This window comes from Chenopodium quinoa, unplaced genomic scaffold, assembly GCF_001683475.1.
Source record: "Chenopodium quinoa cultivar QQ74 unplaced genomic scaffold, ASM168347v1, whole genome shotgun sequence".
In the NCBI taxonomy this organism is placed as follows: Eukaryota; Viridiplantae; Streptophyta; class Magnoliopsida; order Caryophyllales; family Amaranthaceae; genus Chenopodium; species Chenopodium quinoa.
In genome coordinates, this window is record NW_018745448.1 from 9,615,445 (window position 1) to 9,641,532 (window position 26,088).

At 33.7% G+C, this 26,088-nt stretch overlaps 2 protein-coding genes across 3 annotated transcripts; both read left to right on the plus strand.

Moving 5' to 3' along the window:
* The first annotated feature begins 3,218 nt into the window (after positions 1 to 3,218).
* Positions 3,219 to 10,685, plus strand: LOC110713619 (actin-related protein 2/3 complex subunit 2A-like). 2 transcript variants are annotated; one of them, XM_021892073.1, is made up of 11 exons: positions 3,219 to 3,402; positions 4,684 to 4,912; positions 5,582 to 5,648; positions 5,851 to 6,058; positions 7,657 to 7,826; positions 7,976 to 8,053; positions 8,215 to 8,353; positions 8,437 to 8,528; positions 9,030 to 9,086; positions 10,012 to 10,083; positions 10,173 to 10,685. In XM_021892073.1, the coding sequence occupies exons 2-11, from the start codon at positions 4,851 to 4,853 to the stop codon at positions 10,227 to 10,229; spliced, it is 1,002 nt and encodes a 333-aa protein (XP_021747765.1). In that variant the 5' UTR covers positions 3,219 to 3,402; positions 4,684 to 4,850; the 3' UTR covers positions 10,230 to 10,685. The 2 variants fall into 2 exon arrangements, with proteins under 2 accessions (XP_021747765.1, XP_021747766.1); XM_021892074.1 differs by lacking the exon at positions 3,219 to 3,402 and adding an exon at positions 3,452 to 4,388.
* Positions 10,686 to 18,049: 7,364 nt separating this feature from the next.
* Positions 18,050 to 24,706, plus strand: LOC110713642 (protein FAR-RED IMPAIRED RESPONSE 1-like). Its single transcript, XM_021892101.1, has 3 exons — positions 18,050 to 18,534; positions 19,308 to 20,655; positions 23,295 to 24,706. The coding sequence occupies exons 2-3, from the start codon at positions 19,764 to 19,766 to the stop codon at positions 24,488 to 24,490; spliced, it is 2,088 nt and encodes a 695-aa protein (XP_021747793.1). The 5' UTR covers positions 18,050 to 18,534; positions 19,308 to 19,763; the 3' UTR covers positions 24,491 to 24,706.
* The last annotated feature ends 1,382 nt before the right edge of the window (positions 24,707 to 26,088 follow it).

Below are 26,088 nucleotides of genomic sequence, written 5' to 3' on the forward strand. Positions count from 1 at the left end.
ATTAGAATCCAATTCTAATTGAGGACTCATCTTTCTCTTCTTACGTACTTTTTTTTCCTTAGCAGACTCTTCGGGCACTAGTTTGGCCTTCTTAAGTACTATTTTACCCTTAGGAGTCTCTTCAGTCACAGTTTTGGCTTTCTTAGGCACTATTTTACCCTTAGGAGACTTTTGAGGCACTGTTTTAGCCTTCTGAGATACTGCTTTTGCCTTCTTAGGTACTGCTTTGGCCTTCGTAGCAGACTCTTTATAGCAATATCCACCTATAGAACCACCTATATCTGATTAATACAGGAAAAAAATTAACACAGATAAGCAATTCATAAATTACCACAAATTACCAATTCATAAGCTACCCTAGCGAAACTATAAACTACAAAAAGTGATCATTTTAACTACACAAAGTGACCCTTTTAATTGCATAAAATGACCATTTTAACTGCATAAAGTGACCCTTGTCATGCATATGAGTGACACATATGCCTATTACTCCCCTTTACTTTGATTTCTCAACATAATGACACATATGCCTATTCTCATACTTTAACTAATACCAAAATCAATTCCAATTAGCATTCTGTGCTTAAAACCTAAGCAAAAAATAACAAAGAACAACTTCTGAAGAATAATAAGCAATTTATAAACAAGTAAATACAATCATCAATACAAATTATCTTAATCTCTCTTAAAAAACAACAAAAAATCAAAACCAAAATTCTAAAAAATAACATGCAAAAGTTGTTTAACATATAACAATACATGTATAACCAATTTTTAACCAATTATATACAATGAACAATAAAATAAAGCAAAATTAAATACATTAACTTCAAAATTCAATTCCAATTATCATAATCTACATGAAAAATCAAGTGCACACTCTAAAAATAACATGCACTAGTATTTTGACATATAACAACACATTTATAAGTGAAAATTAAATTGAAAATTTTGATCGAAAAAAGTGATTAAAAAATTAAGTAAACACACCTTTTTCAACATCTGAAGAGTTCTTTGTACTCTTCTTCTTCACCATTGCAGAATCAAACACTACAAAAAACAAAAAGAAAATAAAATAAAAAAACCTAAAAATAAAAGAACAAAAACAACTAAAACTAACAAAAATCTCAAAAAATTAAGTAAACAAACCAAAAAATAGCAAATAAACTTCGCAATTGAAACGCAGAGAGCAACAATCGGCTGTAGAAGAGAGATTGAAGAGAGCGAAAATCGTAGGTCGAAGAGAGAGAAAATGGCAAGTTGAGGAAGAAAGAAGAGAGAGAAAGTAGTTGCTGAAGATATGAGGAAGAGAGAGAAAATATTTGTTTTGATAAATTTTGAAAAAAATGTCTAGCACGTGTGATTTAAAAAAGGAAACAAAATTTTGTTTCCTGTTGCAGCCTTTAGTGGCAAACAGGTCATTCCGGTCGGGTTCGAATCGGGTGAATTCAGGTCGGGTCAAGTTCAGGTCAGCAAATGCTCGGGTCGGTTTCGGGTCGAGTTGATTCGGGTTTCGGGTCAAAATCGGGTCAACACTTCGGGTCAAGTTCGGGTTAGGTCAAGTTCGGGTCGTGTCAATTCGGGTCGGGTCTGGTCGGGTCGGGTCAATTTTTAAGATAAATTTTCGGGTCAATTTCGGGTCGGGTCAAATTCAGATCGAGTCATTTCGGGTCGGGTCTATTCAGGTGAAGTTTGTGTCGAGTCACCAAAATAAATTCACTTAAAAAAGTAGTTGGAAAAATAAAGTAAAATCGTTAAAAAATAATAAAAAAATCATGAGTACCTATTACGTAGGAAATAAAGAAGCCCTAAACTAAGTAATTCACTATTTCACCCTATTCACTTAGGATTCGGGTCAATTTGGGTCAATCAATTTGGGTTAAAATCAGTTCGGTTCACTTCGGGTTTCGGGTCATTTCGGGTCGGGTCAAGTTCAAGTTTCAGGTCAATTTCGGGTCAGGTCATTCGGGTCAGGTCACTTTGGGTCATCGGGTCATGTTCGGGTCAACTCTATTTCGGGTCGGGTTCGGGTCGGGTTAGTTCGGGTTCGGGTCATTTTCGGGTCAACTTTTGGGTTACGGGTCGGGTCAGGATTGCCAGGTCTAGTGTATATCGGATGTTATTAAACATTTGTGATAGGGAAATTGGTAATTATATATCTATAAATGTAACTAAAGTAATTATCGCTAATATCATTACTTTTCACATGTCAACCTCTTATAAAAAATTTCCCATCAAAACTAATAATGACATCATTATTTTTTTTTTTCAACATAAATAAAAAATTAAAAATGATATATTAATTATATATTTTCCTAACATATTTTATATTTAAATTGACTAATTATGCAATTTAGATTGGAAAAATTAAAGGAAGGTCAGACTATTTTATTTTCTTATAAACATTATCTTTTTCACCTACTCTGTATATTTTATACTAATTACGAAGTATATGAATTGGGCCTTCCACTCTTAATTAATTTCTCAATTTATTAGATGTTAATTAAATTATTCATACTACGTATATATTACACACAAATAAGCTAAATAACATTGTTACAATAGTAAAAAGCGAGCCTAGTTGGCCCATCGTGCTCCACTGCTAGTGCCAGGTTTGTGCCTGATTCTAAATATGAAGCGTACTCATGGCTCATCAGTGTGTCTCTTGTAGGGGTGAGCATAGGACGGGTACCCGTACCGTTAGTATTAATGGTTCGGGTACCTGATAACCAAAATCACTAAAAGTGATACCCCATAACCGGAACCGATAAGTTCGGGTACCTAGATTTTCGGATTGGTTATCGGGTACCCAATAAGATATCCAATAATGATAATTAAACTTAATTATGGAGTTATTATGACATAATTTACAACTAATTAAAAACAATACCATATGATCTTGACCAAATTATTAATAATATTACTAATCATTGATTTTATAAAGTGATTATGAAGTAAAGTAAAAGTTTAGAATTATATTAATAGATTTAAGTAGGGGAAAAAAGCAAAAAAAAATAAAATGTTTATCATATCGGATCGGGTAACCGTTAATTTTAAAATGATACCCATAACTATACCCGATAACAAATTATCGGAACGGGTACCCGACCCACCGTTAAAGTTATCGGATCGGGTACCCTAATTTTCGAAACGGTTACGGATCGATTTTTCGGATTTTCGATTTTTCGGGTAGCTTTGCTCGGCCAACTCTTGTGTCATGCGGCTCATGCTTGGCTTATAGACTTGTGCTAGATCGAGTTATTTTCGTGTTGTACTTAACCAGTCCTTGTGCTGGTTCGACCCATTTCCCTCTCTACTCATACGAGTCATACTCATACCTCATCATTTCTAGTTCTCTACTTCATCGTATCTCTTTCTCACAACCTCTCTGCTTCTTCCAAGGTAAGCCCTTTGTTTTTTCTGTTCATTAATCATTATAATCCCCCCCCCCCCCCCCTTTTTTTTTTCTTGTTTAATAAGAAAATAAAAATGTGACGTTCTTTTTTATCGATTACATTTTCAATTTTGATTCCTTGATCATTTGACGTGTTGATTACTTGGTTTCTGGTTGATTTCGACGGTGAATTGGGGATAATTATACTTTGCTAATTTGGCTTAATCGATAGAATTTTTGGGTGTTAGGGTTTTCAATTTTTGACTAATTTATGCAGGGGAATTGCGATGTACTTCCGATATTAGGGTTCTTGCGTTTAGACTTTTAGATGATTGACAGATTAATTTGTGGGATTCACATTGAGTTTTTGTAGTATGATTATATCTGAATCGTGAATGAATTATGATTATTATACTTGGGCTGAAAAATTGTAATTGGGCATGTGAAATTCTGGTGATCATAATTTATATCTCTTGAAATGGGCTGTTTATAATTGTTTGTTATGGAACAAGCATTATATTTGAAGAAATGGTTGTGATTTTATTTGAAAAATTGAATTTAGGGGAGCTTTAGCTCTATCGAGCTGAAACTTTATCTGAAAATGTGATTTAAGTGAGAGTTCAAACACTCTTGGTTCTGATTTTGAACATGACGATGAAGCACTCTTATCAGATTGAGGTTCCATTTCAAGTTGAATATTCGAGTGTGGCAAAATCAAATTCATACTCTGTACAAATTAGAATGCACGCTTCAGCTGAAAGAAATTTTGGGATTATTTTCTTGCCTCAAATTTTGGGTCTTTTATGTATGTTACTAAGAGCATCTACATTGGCTGTGTAAATCCCTGAATCTCAATTAGATGGAAATGTTGCTTTATTGTTGTTATTTATCAGCAGTTGACAGTACTAATAATTAGGATCATTGGTTTAAATTTCGGATGCAACCACTTTTGTGAGCAATGTGGATGGTAATGCGGCCTAGATTAAATACCATGGTGAGCCTTTATATTACAGGATTATAGATGTTTTATATAGATAGTGGTGAAAATAAAAAATATATATGATTTTGATAGAATTCTATAATGGCTGTGGTATGAACTTGGTTTGGGCACCAAAAAGTTAAGTAGCATTACGAAATTTTTATTTAGACAGTTGTAAAGCCACGCATAAATTTTGCAAACAATTATTGTGGTATTTGTATATATTACGATATGCTATTAGAATAAATATAATTTCTATGCTCATAATATAAGAGTTATACTAACCTTTGCAAACTTTGTTAATTTTTAGGGCTGTAAATTTGATAATTTAACCTATGAAGTTGTGGTGACAAACATAAATAAGCTTGCTTGTTAGGAGAGGATTAGCCTATTGAAGCCAAATTTTGCAAGCTTGACCTCTTTTGATCCTCTATCTCTGCTTTTGAGGGAGCTACAAGTGGCAGTGGTTGTAATCAAATGATACTCTTGCAATCCCATTCAAAGTATCTTCTCCAACTTCTCACAAATCGCCTTCAAAAGTAAGTTGTAATTGCTCCTCCTTGATTTTAAGATCATACACTTTATCTTCAGCAATTTTTGGTTTTACTAGACAATAAGACAAATATTGGCTCCTATTATTTATTTAATTTTTTTTTTCTGAACAGATCACTATTATCTGTTTTATGAGCTCTAAATTGTAAATGCTTACTTTTCTGTAACCTAATGGAAATTATGATATCATTGATATGGACATCGCTTGAAACCCTAGAGACTTGGATACGAGATGTTGAAATTAGACCAGAACATTAAGAGTTGTACAAAGATAGCTGATTGTGCCCTTGGACATGGTTAAAATCTCAGATGCAGATGCAGTCTTAATCACAATAACGATTGCCGAACCTATTTTGTGGACTGGATGGTTTGCGGTTGTTGCAAACTAAATAAAGCAGTGATGTGGCCGATATATAGTACCATGCCCTTCTATGCTCGATCGTAGTTTACCAATGCCCCTAAGTTTTGAAAACACCAATAGTCTTCCCATGAATTAACTGCTAGCTGAAATTCTTATATTACAGCTGGGCATGGAAAGGGTAAAGCAGGGGCTAAACCTAATATATGTTTTCCATGTAATTTGAACTTCAAACTTTATGACTCTTTCTGTACTGTCTTGCCTTCATGCTGTCTAATATCTATTGTGTGCTCTACAGTCTTGACAAAGGTGTTGAACTGGACTGCCAATGGATTGAGTTTGATGATGTGCGATTCAACGTCCAGGTATATTTTGGTCTTTCATTACAGTTTATTACTTTAAGGCCTTACGTGTTTAGATAGAAAATATGTCAGACATAGACTATTACTGTATTATATTATCTGTCTATAGTGAACTATCTTGTTTACCAGAATACCAATTGGTGAGGAGAAATTATGTCTTATTTATGCTTCTTGTTTCACTATGTAATATGTGCTGCCTTTGCAGACTTCAATGAAGAATCCACTCATCTTGTTGTTGTCAGTATCATTACCAACACCACCTCCTGGAGCTATGTTTGTTGGAGGACTACCTAGTGGATCTATAGAAGCTATAAAAGCTGCATATGGAACAGTGGTGAAAATGCTTGACCCTCCAAAAGATGGATATAATCTCACACTGAGGCTGAATTTCTCAAAGCTTTCTCCTGATGAAGGTCTTACGAGTTCTTCTTTCTAAGGTCATTATGATCTTTGCTGTGACTAGCTGAATCATATGGTCGCTTACATTTCAGTGAATTCACTATCGAAATATCTTTTGCGTATTGACCTGCTTAATTGAGATTATAATTTCTTCACTTTTTTCGTCAAAGTGCCTCATTGCTATCAAGAAGCTGGTTTTTAACACCATATAAAGTCTCTTGGTCCCAAGGAGTTGATAATGTATAGAAATTTGAGAAAAAAGAAACATTTTATTGCATTTATGTACATTACTCAAATGTCACATCCAAATTCCTTGCTTAAAGTTCTCAAATCTCACAGCAACTTAGATTACGTTAGGGAAGAATTACCCTTTTAGGTTGGATAGTGTGCCCCTTTGTCTTTACTTTTATGCTAGAGTTTTATAATCATAGAGGCTTCTTAGGAGAGATAGAGGACACTGGTTCTGTTCTTTTCCTAATCACTTTATATAACCTGGCTGTAATGGATTTTGGTCTAGAGGAAACAGCTATTAGAAATTGTTTTTGTAGGCAAGACTGTGTAACGAATCAGAGCAAGACACCTACGCTTTATATAAACAACAGCCAGCCGAGGAAAGGACAGGGTCTGAGACCTCTGAGCATTATCTCAATCAAGGTGGTGAAGCACAACCACACCAAGCAACAGCAACTTAAAGCTGCAGCCACTAGTTGGCACATTGGGATAATGGCAAAGGGTAGTAAAGTTAGTAATTAAACCTGTACTCTTTAGCTAAGTAGTATAAAAAGGTAGAGTAGAAGGAAGACAGGCAGAAATTTGTATTGAAGGGAAACCTTAGAGAGTCATGGCCTAAAGCCATTTTGAGAGTGATAGCCTAAAGCTATTAACCTATCCTGTTGTAAACCTTTTGCCTTTTTCAATCAATAGTTAAGCTTCCATCCTTCTTATTTCTTCTTTATGAATCAATTTACCAAAAAAATCAGATTATTTAGCTAATCAAAGAACCAACCTTTCTCTTTATTTTACTGTTATTAACTTGAGTAATATCAGTCTATTACAGACTGTACCATGAATAGAATTGCAAAGCCTGATTTTTTTTTTTTTTTTTTTTTTTTGATGTGCTATGTTTTACAATACTCGTATATATGCGTGTCTTTGGGTTGTGCATGTCTTGTTTCAATTAAGAAGTAATTGCATGCATAATGTTTGGATATGGTCTTAAAGCCTTTATAAAGAGAAAAGGTTTGTGGTATGTGGACAGAAAATCCAACGATAATTTCACTTTACTAGTTTTGGTTGGAAAGATTAAAGGGGAGTGAGGGAGTGGAGAGGAGAATGTAGAATATGTGTGTTTGGTCTATAGCAATGAGAATGATATCCTGCTTGCACAAATATATTGAACAATGAACACCATCATGAAATAGAATAATTGTTTTAACATGCTTTCGTCTCGACTTTAAATGTGGAATATTGTTCAAAATTCAGTCAACTGTAAACATTTACCATCAATGACTTGGCTGAAACTTTTGCCTTCCAAGTCCATCTGGAATGATTTTTTCTTTCTGCCATCTTCTCAGCGACACTCTTGTGACAGTTGTATGCTTGTCATTTTCAGAAACTAGACAGGCTCTGTTGATGAAGGTTGCCTCTGTTAGGGAAGTGGTGCTTGGTGCACCTTTAAGGGTGATCTTAAAACATCTTGCTTCAAGATCACTTGCTCCTGATATGGATCAATTAGTTGCTCTAGTGCATCGGCCTAATGAAGCATTCTTTCTTATTCCTCAGGTTTGAGTTTTGTTTCATTATTTTTGGCAAAAGTTTGAATTTGAGCTGTTCGGTTGCACAACCAAATAATGTGAGAGGCTATATTTTCATTTATAGTATTGTTACAAATTTTCTAAATGTAACTTCAATTAGCCATTTTCTTGTGGCAGACTGAAAAAGTGACGGTCATATATCCTATGAGATTTAAAGATTCCACAGATACATGTCTGGCCACTTCTTTTCTGCAGGTATTGCTATTAATAATTTCTGTCAAGTGTGCACAATTATATGATTGAGACAATATGCTGGAATGTACATGCTGTTGGAGACGTCATGGTTTACTACAACATTGCCACAGTGTATTGGACTCTCTTGACGTTCTTGTTTGATACTCTTTGATCTTGTTCAGGAATTTGTTGAAGCACGTCGTAGTGCTAGTGCTGGACTTAATAATGCTCCTTCGTGTCTGTGGTCACCTTCACCACCTGAAGAACTTGCGGGAGTGCCTGCAGAAGCGTTATCTGCAAATGCTGGCTTTGTTTCTTTTGGTAATGCCCACATTAGCTGCATAACATGTGTCCTTTCACTCTTACATGTATTTATATCTAACTGTATTCCTTATTATGCTCAGTCATTTTCCCACGCCATGTCGACAGCAAGAAGATTGATAGAACTGTATGGCTTTTGTCAACCTTTCATGCATATGTTAGTTACCATGTCAAGGTAATGTTTTTCAGTTCCTCAAGTCCAATTCTATCTTCTTTTGTGCCCCTAGTTTTCACTACCTTTCTGTATATTAATGGAAAATTTCAAGTGTGTCGTTACCAACAGTAGTTGTCATCATCTCTGCAGAAGCACTAGGATACATTTGAGAAGCCTTGTACTGTCCTGTGCATGATCTAACAAATGTGTTGCTATAATTCTTCATTAGTCCCTAAGAAAAGTTGCTACTAAGAAAAATTATTTTCAGGCCTCAATACTGTAATGTGATGCATATTTGCATAAACCAATGATGTGGGAATACTATATAGCTGTGTGACTTTGTCTTATTGATGTCAAAATAACTGATCCAACAGCCAAGTTGGACAAATTTCATATTTGGTTTAATGTTGTTTTTCAAGTCTCCATATCTCACGTGACTTTCATTTTGCTTTTTTATTTTTAATGATTTGTCTTGGAATGCCGTGACTTGTATCTTACTGAATCTCACATTTCTGCCACCAGTGCTCTGAAGGATTCATGCATACTCGAATGAGGCGTCGCGTGGAATCTTTGATTGAGGTATCCTTTTAATGTAGCTCTCCTGTTACTTTAGTAGTCCCACTTATCTCCTCAAGTCATTGTGGTAGTATGTTATTTTACTTAAATTTTATAGTATGAGGAGTCATTACCAACTAATACTGGATTCTGTTGGAATTAATAGGCAATTAATTAATTCCATGTCCCTGCATCTTCTTTGCTAAATTTTATTTATAAGTTGGATATGGTGTACAAAGATCGATGTTACCAGGACTTGAAAAATCATATCAGAAAACAATGTGTGTCGGACTTGCCTTAGTTTTGACCATATTATTTACTAGCATATAAAACAAATGTAAATATGTAATGTTATTGGATTAGTCACAATGTATATTTTTAGAATACCAGCTTTTTAAAACTTTTTAGTTTTTACTAAGAGAAAATTAAATATGTTGACGGTCAAATTTATGTGTTGATGAGTGTGAAAGTCAAACTGTAGTTAATTAAAACGGAGAAAGTATTAAATTTGGCCTAACATGAACTGTTGACGTGCTCAACAGTCCGTACCGATGTTGGAGTGTTGAGAATCTGACAGATTTTTGAGGTATAATAAAGAGTATGAGTACACAATAGCATATTGATATTAGCATACTAGCTTTGCGTATTGCCGAGTGGTTTCTCTTACGAAGTTACCACCTGGCATGTTGGCACCTATGTTGAGGCACAAAGCCAGAAAGGAGTTGATGGCCTTGATGCATGCACCCTTGCTTCTGCAAGTGTAGTGCTCATAAAAAAACCCAGAACAGAAGGGGAGAAAATGTGTAGACCCTGTTGTAAAGCTGTATACTTGTTCTGTAATTATTTTGGTTCTTTTTTAGCCAACAACATAAGAAAGTAATCAGTTATGTTTAGTTTCTCTCTCCCGCATGCATAGTAACATCTAAAGGATCTACCTTTTGTGTCTCAGGCACTTGATCGTGCCAAATCAGATCCAGAGAAGACAAAGAAAGTTGGGACTAAAACATCCTTTAAGCGACTGGTAAGCCTTTGCTGCTTCATTTGTTCATAAAATGATAGTATCAGCAAATTAGAACTTTGCCCTGATCATTGATTTCCATTGTTAATTAGAGCCTAAAGGATTCTCGGAGCAATTCAAATTCAAAGGCTTCAGCCAGTTGGAGATAATTCTTATGGTTAATTTTGGAGGTAACCTTGAAAACTTAAGGCTCTACACATTTGCATCAAATAGCTGCAGCTCCAGATTTTGACAAATTGTGCCTGGCACGTCATTTCATGCGGTCACTCAACATTCAGAAAGGTGCAAATGTATTAACTTTCCTTCTGGCTATCTTGTACAAGTTTCATGCCTATGGAGTTAAAAGCTGAACGGGTCAAATGCTTCATTTTTCCTAGCCTTTTTTTTTTACCTAATCTTGAAGATAAGTATATTTTTGTCATTTATCTTGTGAGAAACTGATTATTGTAGTTGATACTAATTGAAATTAGAATTCTTTATCATGCAATGCTAGTTGGTGTTGGCATACTGTCAATGGTCCTCTATGTCTGATGACTTTGAAAGCTGTTTGTAGTTTTGTACAATGTAGTTTTTGAGATACCACATTATGTTCATTTTATGCTTTCTCTTGTGTTTCTGCCCTGGAACATGAATGCCTCTACAAAAGCACCCCTACTTCCTTTCCCGTGAAACTTTGAGCTTCTTTTTTAACCTAAATAGTTCGCGGTATGCCGGTATGAATGTTCACACCTGCACAATTCAGACATAAAATGTGCTACTTGTGTACATTGAAGAAACAATGACTCTTTCAAAGAAAAAAAGGAAAAAAAAAAAAAGAAACAATGACCAGTTTTAAGTCTCTGATCTGTGTTAATCCGCTGGAGTTTTTTTTGACAAACATACTGTAAAGAGATTGCAAATTCTACAGTAGTCTACGCAGGAGCTAGGTGTGCATGTCTTCCACAGAATTCTGATGTCTGCGGAGTGTTTCTTTGTGAATTCTGGGAGTATTTTTGACAAACATACTGTAAAGAACAATTTTAATGCTTGTGAACACTGAACAGTACGACTGCGGCTGCATTGGAGTTAGCCTCCTGATGGAAGAGTGGCCTCAGGGAAACCCTCCGAAAATCAAGTCAGCTTTAATCTTACTCCAGAGAGAGAAGTAGATATATATACGGACGAAAAAGCTACACATGAATTGAATGTATGTGGCTCCCACATACATTGTGACATAGTAGCATTTTATTGGTTCTTTAGTAGGGGCCCAAAATCCATTAGTTTTCAATTTTCATTCAAATTCGAATAAAAATTTAGAGGTTTGAATTTTAAATTAATTGTCATTTCCAATGCAATTAATTTAATATTTTTTTTTGCGAAAAAAATAAAAAAAAAAAAACATTTATGCAACACTCGATGATCAGCGCAGAGGAGAAATCAACAGTATTTTCTCATGATCTTATTTTCTGGTGATTTCTCATCCAAGAAATCAACCGAAATTTGGACAAGGCTGGAAAACAGAGCCCCGCGGTTATCTGGGTTGCTGCAATTGGCGAGGCTGCCGCTGCTCTGTTGCTGCCTATTTGTTGCGATTGGTGCAGTTTAGTTGCGGTGGTGAATGGAGATGAATTGGAGCGAATTGATGCTGCTGTAGTGGTTGTTGCGGTGGTAATTGGAGGTGGTGTTGTGGTGACTGTGAATTAAAGGGCTGCCGAATTCAATTAGTGGCTAATGTTGCGAGTTGGCTGGGGGCAGAGGTGGTTGCAGTTGGGCGATTGATGAATGCAGGGGAATTATGAGAGGAGGAAATGCAGGGGAATTGGTGATGTTGGTGTGGTGTAGGATAGTGAAAGGTGTGGTGATTGTGGGGTGTAGGATAAGCTGCTAGCAAGAGGGCAATTAGTAGCATAGAGCATTTGCCTCAAACCTCGTACCTTGAACTCGATTTGAACTTGTAATTCGACCAAGGATCCGAAAACACCTACAACCAAAAACAAACACGAGGGAGAATCGGGACAAAGACTAAAATAATAAAATAGAATGAAGTAAAATAAAAGGTTAAACTAAAATAAAATAAGAAAATGAGAGAAATTAAGAATTATTAACTAAAAACTATTAAAAACTACGAAAATACTCGAATTAAGAGACAAGAGACGAGAATAAGAGAAATAAAGAATAAAATGAGCTAAATTATTGGAAAATAAGCCGAAAAAACGACTCTAAAAACACTCCTAAAAGTGACATAAAAGTCACTTCTCAACAATAAAAGTATATTTGGTAATCACGGTAAACTTGACTACAGTACAAATTACAATCGGAGCAACATTTTGTATTTGTTTGGTAACATGTTTTGTTTAACTGGTATCCCAATATAATTAATTAGTAGTTGAACAATGTCTATAGATAGAGTTTGAAACAAGTCCTCTAAATATTATTCAATACGTAGTATTTTTATTTTAGTTGTTATAATATTTAGACAAAATGTACGTATGTGGTAGATCATCGGTTTTAAACACAAATTCAAAACAAAAATTAAATATAATATTCGAAACTATATATTTTATTCTTATATGACACCGTTTTTAGTAACAACCTTTTTTTAAAAAAAAAAAAAAAAAAGTAATAACTTATTATTAAAAAATTAAATATATCGTAAACACATGGAATATTTAGTAATAAGTGACATATTTACTGAACTGAGCTTAGCTAAACTAAATTGAACTGATTGGAGCTGAACTGAATTGAACTGAATGGAGCTTAAATGAATATTTTATGAGAGAAGGAAATTAAGAGCTGAACTGAACTAATTGAAGCTAAACTGAGCTGAACTGAACTTAACTGAAATTAAGCTAAAGTGAACATGCCCTTAAACTCTTAATTAATTTATTTAAATCTTCAAATCTATAAAGTAAATCTACTACACTTATATTGTAACTCTCAAAGGCCTCAATAATGTTTCAATTTTGATGTTTACAAGCATATAATTCATCCTTTTTTAAATAAAGCATCCTTTTTTTTAATAACACTTTGTATTTATTTTATTAAGACTTTGTATTTAACACTACTTGATTTTATTAACACTTTGTATTCATTGATACTATAAGCAAACTAGTCTTTTCCACATATTTAATATGAGTAAAAAAAATTTTTGAAACATAATACGAGTAAACTAGTATACGTAAATATGATAAAATTAAATAAAAAAAATTAAACCAACTTATTTAGTAACGCAAATAAAAAAGATAAGTTATAAACACATGGGAGTATTTAGCAATAAGTGATAAAAGTTTGTGTGTAACCTTAGCTTTTGTGATTTCATGTTAACTCTCAATTATTTGATTAAAAACCTTCAAGAAAGGAATAAAACCCTCCAATGTATGAATTAATCCGTACAACACTTGATAATTGTGTAATTGTAGTTAACACCTATTTAATTTTATATACTTCCTTATATGTAATAAAAATATAAATTGTTCTTTTTTGGTGTGTTTGAAATTTTTGTAGTAACAATAATGATAAATTACTAACACTTCTTTAAAAAATTTAACAAACATAGTAAGGTTAAAATTGTCCAACTTTATAATTTTTTTGAAAATATATCGATACGGATGTCTATAAAAAGGGCTTTAAATAATAATTTCATTGGTTTTTTAATAATAATTTTATGATTTATAGTTTGTAAAATATCGTCAAATGAAGTATTATTCGATTTTTATAATAAACATCTCTCTTCATTAATGACGTTGACTAGGATGTTATTTTCTTAGTAACAAAATTGTATATTTTAGTAACGTAAATTATTTTTTTGGTAACAAAAGAAAAATTACTTGGCGCTAATGAAATTTGTCCCGCCTTCTTATGGTAAATGGCGCCAAAAATCAAAAATTTTCCCTCTTAATATTCCTTCTCATTTTTTTTAGCTAATTATAAGTTGTCAATTTTTAATTGGTAATGTATGTTGGGACCACATACATTCAATGTATGTGTATATTGTCCATATACGAAGGCTCTCAGTTTAGTACAGTAATCCTGCTGCATTCTTTAGGACATTCCTGTTAACTCTTCTCAAAAATGAGAACTGACACCAGTAATTATGTTTTAAGGGTCAGACTACTGCAATAATTTATATAAGAATCTTCCTTGCTCATTTTAATTGAAATTATAAATTATTATTTATTGCAAACCACTGTTATGGAATCCTTCATTTTGAACTTGTAGTCAAACAAAGCTTTGGTAATCACTCCTGCTTAGTTGGAAAAGACTATCATACCCCTTCACTGCTTCCATTTCTTTTGTGCGTAGAGCAAAAATACTACAGTAATAGTTAAAAAAACAATAAAAATAAATTTATGTTCATGCTGGTAATTAAAAGAAATAACATCTATCTATACTTATATATTAAAAGATGTTCCTAAGAATGACCACGTGTCACGTAAACCTATTTCACTACGCCATGTCACCCATGCAACATGCTCACTACGCCATGTCACTTACAAAAAAAAATGTTCTCCGTAAAATTTGAACACACCTCTAATTCTACAACTAATTATCACCAAGATATGTAATTTTTTATGCAATCTTTTGAATACAAAAAATATTAATATGCAACAAATGACAATATGAGTAACAAATCTAATTACAAAAAAATTGAATCACAACTTACAAAATCCGGGACATCGCCCGGGCCTAAAAACTACGAGTAGTTTTTATGTTAAAAGCAAAAAAAAGGTAATAATAATGATAGGCAAAAGCTAACAAGTAGCAAGCGCCTCTATAATGTTAGATAAGAGAGCTAAAAATGGAAATATTAAAGCTAATTAATCATTAATTGAATTGATAGACAATTTTGATACACATTATTAATATTAAAATGGAAGTGATGGAATTGCCTAGTATTCAATTCTATCACAATTTTGAATTGTAGGCAGTATTGTGCATTTGTGCTCAATTCGGGTTTTTTTTTTGACATGGTTATTTATTTATTTATTTTTTTTTTTTGAAATTCTAGGCAGTAGTAAAGCAAAAATAAAAAAAAAATAAAAAAAAAAAAATTAAGATGTATGGGACAACCTTAGTGGGGCAAAATAAAGAGTATTTGTTTTATCAGCTGTAAGCTAGGCTAAATATTGGCTGTCAAAAATCAATACTAATTCAGCTAAAACTGTTTAACCAACTATTAGCTAGACTAAAGGTAAGATTACAAATTCATTTAAATGTTTTTAAGGCATAATTGTCATACATTTGATTTTATACTCCATGGTTCAATTGGAAATTTATCAGTTAACATCACAAGTCATATACGTATGTTAGATATACAAATAATAATAACAAAATATCTATAACAATTTGCAACTGGCTATGTAGATTTTCTAATACCACCAAAAACCAAAATGTATAAAAAGCAAAAGCAAATGAAACTAGCTTAACAGATTGTTGATAAGCAGTGGAGTTTGGAGATATTATTGTTGTTGTTGCTGTTCCATGGTTAGGATCGCTCGTTCGAATGCTCGTACGAGCATTCGAAGACCCTAGCATCGTCGGGGTGGCATGATTTGTGCACGTCATTAATGGCTATATTGGGTTGTCATAAAAGAATTAGATTTTTTTTTTTTTGGGTCATGCTATAATTTTGACACCTCTATTTCATTTAGTATTTTATGAGCCAAGATAGGCACAAATTGTGTCATGCTAGCATGTCTCATGCTTAAGTGGTCTGTACCTAGAACGAGCAAGAAAGAGTTGTGTCCTGTACGTCAGGCTTGTGCTGATCTTTCACAAATAGACCTCTTACACAATATAGTCCTTACAGGCCACCTAAATACCTAATTTTCTAATAATATACTCCCTCCATTTTTAAATATTTTCTCCACTTTCCTTTTTCGACCGTTTTTAAATACTTGCTCCATTTCCTTATTTGGAAATCTTATACAATATTAATTCATTTATCTCACCTAGTGGACCCAACATAAATAATATTTTATTAATTTCATATTATTTCTTCTCTAATTCTCTCGACTACTTTTGCTTTTTACAATTTTTTTATTCTTCCCCCTACCTACATATTTTATTTTTACCTTAAACTCGCGAATGGAGAAATGAAGCAAGTATTTAAAAACAAAGGGAGTACTCCATATATTGTCTATATGAAGTAATATGATATATTTTGGTAAATTGGACAAAAATAAGCGAGCCAAAATGCGAGACAGCTTGTTGTGCTTGTGCAGAATAAGTGATAAAATTTGACTGGCTCATCGGCATGCTCTTGTGCTGGTCTGCTGGACTTATAAGAGTATCTCCAATGGTTTATTAAAAAGGACTTGCTTGTAAATTTAAAAATTATAAAAAAAACATAAAGTTGACCATTGGAACAACATTGGTAGCCCTGTTTGGATGAGCAACACGGCTCAGTTAAGCTACACTGCTTGAAATTTAAAGCAAATACAATTTTTTTTATTATTTAAAATATAATGCAAATCAATTTCCAACAGTTGATGAAATACTACTAAAAATAGATTGGCATGCAAAACAATAGATGGATAAATTATACATTTTTTTTTGGATAGAAATATACAATACTTGATACCATGATGTGTATGATGTATTTCAATTTTTTAGGGGCCTATGGGCGTGTTTGGCATTAGCGTTTGAGTAGCTTTTAGTGGTGAAAGTAGATTTTATAAAAATTTAGAAATATTAACTTTTGAACTTAGAGGTAGCTTTTGAAAATTTAATCTATAGTATTAATTATAAAATATTGATTTTCAAATGTAATATCTCGTCAACTGCTCCTTAACCGAATACTCATACCTAAAGTATCTATCTTCACAATTAACAACTTGTTGATAGCTAAAAGCTACCTACACAGCTGACAGTTACCTTCACAGCTGAGAGCTACCACTGATCTTTATCATGATCTTTCCAAACAATTTATTTTTTTTTTGATACAAAACATTTTAATTTTTCTCAGTCATAAATAGCTTTTTTTTTTGGTATTATTTTTAGACTAAAATGTAAACATATTATCTGTAGACTATTTTTTTTTTTTTTGAAACAATAGACTAAAATATTAAACATATAAAAAAAATTAACAAATATTTGATAACGCAAGCTACAAAGTATTATAGCCAACCAATGTGAAACTTTGTAACTTTAACCTTTGTAGTTTTAAAATCTGACGAGCCAAAACAAGCTACAATGTGTTGTAGCTTGTCATTGGAGATGCTATAATGTAGCCCAAACAAGCTACGTGCTTGATTGAAAAAAAAAGAAAGAAAAAAAAAACTCCACTCATATTATAACATTTGTATAACTATCTATTTATTTTATAAAACTAGCTTTGTGCCCCGGCGATACCCGGGTAGTTTATGGACTTTTTAAGATAAAATTATACTACTATTATAATTCAATTTGATTGAAAATAGAAGTCTAAATTAACTCTTTTTGCTACAACGTCAATCTATATATATCCAACGTGGTATGATACTTGCGAAAAAATAAAACGCTAAATGATGTTGTCTTGTGGCCTAATTATAAATTTATTATTTGGTTTTTTTTATCGAAAATATAACTATAAACTAATAATCTTATTCTAAAATTATATCATAATTTGATTGAAAATAGAATTCTTACCTAATTTTTTTTATCTTATGAAATCTATCCAAGGTGGCGCGACAATTGACGGTTTTTATCATATGAAGTCTTTTTAAATCTATCCAAGGTGGCGCGACATTTGGCGAAAAGTTGGAATGCCAAGTGGTCTGGCTAAAAGTTTAGCTTTATATATTAGTTATATGATTTTATTTTTTCGCTAACTAAAAGATATTATTGCTTATCATTAGAGCACTTTATTGCTAAAAAGTGTTGTAGCTTAAAAATTGATGTAAAAAAGCAACAAAGCATTGTAACCTTCCACGGGAGATGCTTTAAGTGGCTTGTGCTGGGCTGAACCATTTTGTTGTCATGTTTAAAACTTTAAACCTTACTCGGCAATTACTCCCACTCTCTGACTCTAGTCTCTAAAACCTTTACTACAACTCAGTAATTATTGGAATTACGAGTACCATCAAAGTTCATTAATGTAAAAATCATCTAAATTCATCAACTAATCCGGTATGAATCTTCACCTTTTCTTTTCTGTCAATTATATTTCCAATGAGGAATGCCCAGTTTATCTCCACGATAAGCATAAATTGTTAATCGGATGGCAATGTTGTAATTATTTCAAAATCAAAACGGCCGTTTGTTACTTTTTGGTGAACGTTTTGTAAATGCTAACCATGGTTAGTTGCAGTCTATCTTCTTTTTTTTTCCCCAAATCAGAGATTGAATTGTAGAAATAATGGAGAAGTCGAAGCCCTAATTTTATTACCTCAAATTTGTGATATCGTCATAGTAAATTTCAGCTGCCCGATTGTCGATTGAAGCTCGAAGATGTCAATTCACTGAAGCTAGAGCTGGTTCGCTTAATAAAAAAAGGTATGTAATTAGAACATACAATGTAAGCGTATTTGAATTATCTGGGTGTTTTGCGATATTGATGTTCATGTATTACCCAGTTACAGAATTGTAGGGTAGTGGTAATTGGTTTTGGTATTGTTGGGGTGTTGAGTCTGCTCATTTATATGTTTTTCATATTTTCAGATTAGGGATGGACTTTGACCCTTAAATATGAAAATCCGACAATTGTGTTTCCTAGTTCTTTCTTCCTGAGTGTTGAATTTAAATACAATTTCTCGACAAGATTTTATATTTTTTTCCTTTAGTGTACAATTAAACAAAAAATTATGGTCTTCCTTTTTAGTGTTGCATTATCTGTACAATTACATTTTCTGTACATTACAAAGTTATGGTGTTCCTTTTAAGTGTTGCATGTTCTATTTTCTGTGCAATTCCATTTTCTTTACAATAGTACAAAGTTTGGTGTCCTATTTTATAGTTTCATTTTCTTTACAATAGTACAAAGTTTGGTGTCCTATTTTATAGTTGCATTTTCTGTACAATATTACAAAGTTATGGTGTCCTATTTTATAGTTGCATTTTCTGTACAATATTACAAAGTTATGGTGTCCTATTTTATAGTTGCATTTTCTGTACAATATTACAAAGTTATGGTGTCCTATTTAAGTGTTGCATTATATGTACAATTGCATTTTCTGTACATTAATACAAAGTTAAGGTGTCCTATTTTTTTGTGTCCTAACTTGTGATGGTGAACCTTGATTATTAATGAGACCTCCTATAATGTTCAGATAATGGAGAAACTTGATAAGGGAAGTGGAGTGGATGTTTGTGGTATAGGTGTGGAAGTAATGCCACATAAAGAAGGAGATGATGGTTGTATGGAACTTGGGAACTCTCCTGACATGAAATGTATGGACCTAATTGCACATGCATCTAAACAAACAACAATTGAAGATGGACTTGATGGTTGTGTTCCAGGTGGTCAAACTTGTTATAGGACCCCTACCTGTACAATACAGACTGTGCACACTGTTGTATCTAGTAACAAAATCAGTGTTGTTAGTGTAGTCGAGGAACCTAAGGAGGACATGATTTTTAAAACTTTGCAGGATGTTGAAGCCTATTATAAGGAATATGCTGAACAGATGGGGTTTGGTGTCAAGAGGGTTCAAGGTTCTTTCTCTAAGAAGGATAGGGATATGAGGGGGACTACATGAAGGTATGAATGTTGGGGGAGACCGGACATGAGAGCAGCGAGAGCGGCGAAGAAGAGGGCTAATTCAATGGAAGTTGCTGGTTGCAGTAATTTAGTTAGAGGGGTTATTGCGGAGAATGAGTTGAATCGTTGCAAAAGAAAGTCCAAAAAATGTGAGTGTGGTGCTAAGATTTATGCTAGTGTTAACGAAGATGGTGACTGGCAGTTGAGATCTGTTATTTTGGAGCACAACCATGATTTAATCCCAAACGGAGCGAAGTTGGTGAAAGAGTATAGAATGAAGCAGCTAACATCCACTGTTAGGAAGAGGTTGATCAATTATTATGATGAGGGGGTACCCGCGTCTAGTTTCCATGGCTGCACTGCCCTTGAAATGGGAGGGGTTGAGAACATGTCTTTGATGGTGAAGGATTTCCAACATGAGGTTTACAAGGAGCGTCGCCTTAGGATGGAAGGTGGGGATGCGGATGCTATGATGTCATACTTTGAGTATATGATGGCCGATAGTCAGAATTTTTTTCATGCTAATCGCTTAGATGATGAAGGTCGGTTAAAAGATGTGTTGTGGGTTGATGCTCGTAGTCGAGCTGCTTATGAGTATTTCGGGGATGTAGTGTGTTTTGATGCTACATACTTGACTAATGAGTATGAATTGCCATTTGTTTTGTTGGGGTCAATCACCATGGACAGTCTATTCTATTGGGGTGTGCATTGGTGTCGCATGAGGACTCAGATACGTTCAGATAGATTTTTCGGCAGTGGCTTTGTTACATGGGGAATAAAGCCCCGGTCGGTGTCCTTACAGACCAAGCTACTGCGATGCGTAAGCCGTTGGAAGAAATTATGTCGAACACTATACACGGGTGGTGCATCTGGCATATTATGTCGAAATTTGGTGACAAGCTTGGCAAATGCCCGAAGTAAGTGATCTTATTAAAGTCTTTAACTTTGATATGTCAGGTTGTCTTATTAATATTGTTTGAGATTAGCTTATATATAGTAAAGTATGTGGTTTTTGGTTAATATATTTTCACATTATGGTGTTAAGCAACTAAAGCTAGTGGTAGCAAAGGGTACACTAATGACAACTTGTAGGGAATAGTTTCAAGCCTTTAAAATCCCACTAGCTTGAACCCCACTGTGATCATACACTAAAGTACGGTGGAGTCCAAAAGGGAAGAAGATAGAGCAAAAGAGTCGCCAACAAGTTTTTAAGGAACTTGTAAACCATTCATAAGATGAAGGTTACACCCCTTAACGATCCAAGAGATCGCCAACTCCATAAGGTCATGAACCAAATAAGGGTTCGGGGATGATGGTACAAATCCAACCTAAAAGAGATTGAACCTGCCCTAATAATAGGCCTCTACTTTATTCTGCTCGTATTCATGTGCACTTTCTGACTAACATACAATCAATAGGATTAACCCTAAACCTGTTTAATCTATGTTGGTTGAATTTAATGCACAAATAAACTATTATTGGCGATCACTTGAATTATAATCAAAGTTAACCTAACAAGATTATTAATTATCTTATTAAGCGTGATTACAAGTACCAATTCCCTTTAAACATGCATCAAAGGTGTGATCAAGCAATAAAGAATAAATAATATATCAAGCAACATAATCAATAATAATCATGAAGAATAATAATAATCATAATATTCATAATCATTATAATCATTATAATCATAATCATATTCATGTTAATATTAAAGCATAATAAAAATAGCAAGATCCTAGGCATGATACTAACAAGATTAATAACAAATCCTAGTATGTCACTAAGCAATAAAAATCAATTCTTTAGCCCTAACATGATACTAGCAATCATAAATATTAGGAAGAATATAGGAAGCATCGTACTTTTAATCATACTTGATATTAAAGTTACCCTAGACATGATACTAGGAATCAAAATAACAATCTAAGCATGATATCTACATCATAATATCAATTAAAATCAATTAAAGTACTTACTTGGATGCCTCGTACCTCTTTCTAATAACAAAATACACACGTTAGTAACTTCAAGGAAAATAATAATCAAAACAATTAAATTAAATAATTGAAAGAGAGATTTGGGACCAAACCCTCAGAAATTAAAACCTTTCACGTCTAGGGCAAAGGCAACTTCGAATATGGCTAGCTGTATCTAGATCTTGCGAATGCGGGATTTTGTATTAAAAAGCAAAGTTTAAAAAAAGAAAGAATGAATGTTAATGAAAACTGATGAAAAGAGATGAATGAAAAGGATTATTTGACTCTAGATGAATGCTAATTGGTGAATGATGAAGATAGTTGATGAAGACTTAAGAATAAAGAGAATTGGTGAATGATAGATGTAGATGATGAATGAAACGGAGTTTTTAATACGATATTTATAGAGAAAATCATCCAAAAAAGATAATTTAACAAAACAGAGTCTGAAGATAAAAAAAACCACCTTGGCGCCAATGGCTGGCGTCTGGCGCCAATCCTGATTCCAGGCGCCAAGGCCTGGGGTTGGACGCCAAATTGGATTTCAACGCGTTTTCGAAAATCTGATAAATTTCCCGTACTAGAAGATAAAATAATATAATTTCAGTCGAAAATGCTATTTGATCTCAATTAAAACTCTGAAGAATCCTAATTGAATAAGAATGAAAAGAACCTTCTAGAATGTTCTAGAAGACTAAAACCATTCCTAATTACATTAGGAATGATAAATCATATTAGGCCCTCCCCTAGATCATTGGGCCGTACTTAAAGCTCAAACCGGGCCCAGTTTAGTAAATTGGCCATAAATTCCTCAATATTCATCGGAATTGGGCTTATAATATATCGTTGGAAAGGTCTTTGAAAGCCCCATCCAACTACACCACTATTGGACCCATATCATGGACCAACCAAACTGGATTGGCTGTTTTCTTAAAATAAAGTTTTCAAAAACAGGGAGAAGAGAAAAGAAATAAAACTTTCCGCAACACTAGACCCTTCCACACTTTCGTTTCATTCGATTATGATTCGACGTGAAAGGTACTCATCACCGGGTTTGGTTTTTGGGAGACACAAATGGGTGTCTACACTACTGAAATTGATATTGTTAGTAACTGTGAATCAGCTGCCATTTGAAAGCCTCAGTATATGTCCTTGTTCACCTCTAAATCTAGTTAATATTTTCTCTTTGACTCACTTTATGACTCACTGTATGAATAAAAGAAGAAAAAGCTATTAACTACAATTTGATATAGTGCAAGTTATATGTTTAAATATTATATTTAATTACATTTGTCATTTGTTGGACAAAGTTATTAACTACAATTTGATATAGTGAAAGTTAGGTTATTTAATCACATATGGTTTTGTATAGTCCATATTTCACTTAATATTATATGCTACTATACATCAGTTTAGTGCTCAAGTTTAGTTTAATATGTTTAGTGCAAGTTTAGTGCTCAAGTTACTTGCTACTATTCCCTCATTTACTATAATATGTTTAATTACATATGTGATGATGATGTATTAATTTTAATTTTTTTTTTTGGTTGTGGTTATAAATTTTTGACATTGATTAGAGTTTAAAAATAAGCTGAAAACTGTGATATATGAAAGCTTCACTGTGGATGAGTTTGAGGAGAATTGGGTTGCATTGATTAAGTACTACAAGCTGGAAAATAATGAGTGGTTGACTTATATGTTCAAAGAGAGACACATGTGGGTTCCGACCTTCATGAAAGATTACTTTTGGGCTGGTATGAAAACTACTCAAAGAGTGGAGAGCATCAACAGTTTTTTTTACGGCTTTGTGAATCGAAAAACCAAGTTACATAAATTTCCTAGACAATACAACAGAGCAATGACCAAACGCGTCAACGATGAAACTGATGCGGATGACAACTGGTCAAAGTATGTTCGTAGGATGGTGAGTGGGTTCAAGCCGGAGGAGCTGTTTCAACAGATTTACACTAACACAAAATTTCAAGAAATACAGACTGAGCTTTCAAGACTCTTGTACTGCTATTGTCGTGATGAGAAAATGTTGTCCAACACAGTTGTTCAGTATCTGGTTAAAGATAGAGTATGGATTGTTCCACAAGGATACATGGAGGAGAAAATAACTGATCGCCGAAGGTTCTACCGTGTCACGTTTGACAGTGTGACCAAAGAAGTGTCATGCGATTGCCGGAAATTTGAAACATTTGGGATTTTGTGCAAACATATGTTCCGGATATTTGATCAGAACTTGGTTTTTGATATACCTGAGAAATATATACTTACGAGGTGGCGGAAGGATGTAAATCGGAGGCATACAAGGGTTAAAGTCCCATACCATGATCCCTCTCACTCGGCACAAGTCAAGAGATCCTATAAAATGCTAACCACTTTTGAGACTATATCTGATCTTGCTGCCTCTGTTGACGATGAAGCCGTTCACCATGTGCTGACTTCTCTAAAAAAGCTGCAGGGTGAAGTAGCAGCGTTGAAGCAGAAGAAAGATCTTCTCAACAAAGCTGAAGAGGTTACTCACTTTCCTACTGATGGCTCTCAAGTAGAGAAACAGTCATGTTGTGTGGGGTCAACAGTTGCTTCAGTACAAAAACCAGACAACCCCCCTGACTCTAATGACACTCCTGCAGCTGGCCAAGAACATGTTACAGACCTCTCTGTTGATGCTGATAACATCCATTGGTCTCAACAACATGCACCACCTACTGCCCCAAATAAGTCGATTATTCTTGACCCAGTTGTACAGAAGAAGCGTAGAGGGTGACCAAAAGGTAGCAGGAACAAAAACCTTGCAGAATGGGCTACAAAAAGGCATAGCCAAAGGAGAAACAACCCGATGTCTGCTTCGTTTTAATTTCAATCCTTTATATTTTATCAGTTTAGTGCACTTGAAAAGATTAATTGCTTGCTATTTTGGAGCCTGCTGCTCAATTTATTCTTCAAACCTACTACCCATCGTCTTTTAATGGGAATATAATGGTAAGCTCTTTTATCAGTTAAGGTTGTATTTATTCGACATTAGAAGTTTCTATTTTTGTGATTGTTGTTAGTTCTTCATGAATACATTCCTCTCTGACAGAAAATAAGGAAACGTTGGCTGGAAGAACATGGTGTGGAAGAGAACATGGAGCTGAATGTTAATGACGATGACAGTGAATGTACTCCTCAAATGGATGTTATTGGCACAGAAAGCGGTGAGGATTCTTTTGAATTCTGAAATTATAACTTAAGATGGCTGGATGAACAACAAGGCTCTATTAGGATTGTACTCTCATGAATCAATCATCATCTTTTTAGGATTGTATCTATGGTTTTTGTGATTCACAATGCCGAAGTTATTGATGTATTTGTTGTGCTATGAGTAGTGTATTAGAATTGACTCAATTAGGATTGAGTAAAATCATAATTGACTCTATTAGTTTGCTCTGATACAATATGCTTCATGCTGGCTTGTGCCTTTGCTTATGATTCATTTTGGGTTAGTTTGCTCTGATACATTTTGCTCTGATTCAGTTTGGGTTAGTTTGCTCTGATTCATTTTGCTTCGGATTCATTTTGGGTCAGTTTGCTCTGATACATTTTGGGTTAGTTTGCAGTTTGGTCTGACACGTTTTGCTCTGATACTTTAGTTATAGTTTGCTCTGATAAATTTTGCTTTATGTTGTCTTGTGCCTTTGCTTATGATTCATTATTGGTAAATCCTGAAATTAATCTGGAAATGGGATTAGTTTTCTCCGACACAATTTGCTTCTTGCTGGCTTATGCCTTTGCTTTTGATTCATTATTGTTAATTTGGAATTTATTCTTGAAATGGGTTAGTTTTTTCTGATACAATTTGCTTCATGCTGTGTCTTTGCTTTTGATTCATTATTGTTAATCTGCGAATACCCCAACCCATTCAAACAAATTCATCTAGCCCATGATCGAGGAACATTTATACATCCATATGGACTTTGGTCCATTATACTTGTAGGTCGGTCTGGAAAAACAAATCTAGAAACGTGCATTGATATTGGTGTATAAAAATATTAATGAAAGTATATAAAGCACGAAGTTTGTCAAATAGATGAGTAATAAAATATAAAATATAAAAGTAAAATTAAAATTTTACTTTTAATGAATAATTAATGTTAGAAGGTGAGTTTTTACAGTCATATTTGTATTTTTTTTATGAAATATTGATCAATTATAAGTATAACTTTAATAATTAATGATAACTTTAATATTTAATGGTATAGTTTGTGTTACGAAATTAATTACGGCTGGTTGATGTATTTAATCGAGGCACCCGTCATAATTTTCAAGGACTCGTTAGAAAAAGATTATTAAAAAAATAATAATAAATTAAATTAATAACAAATG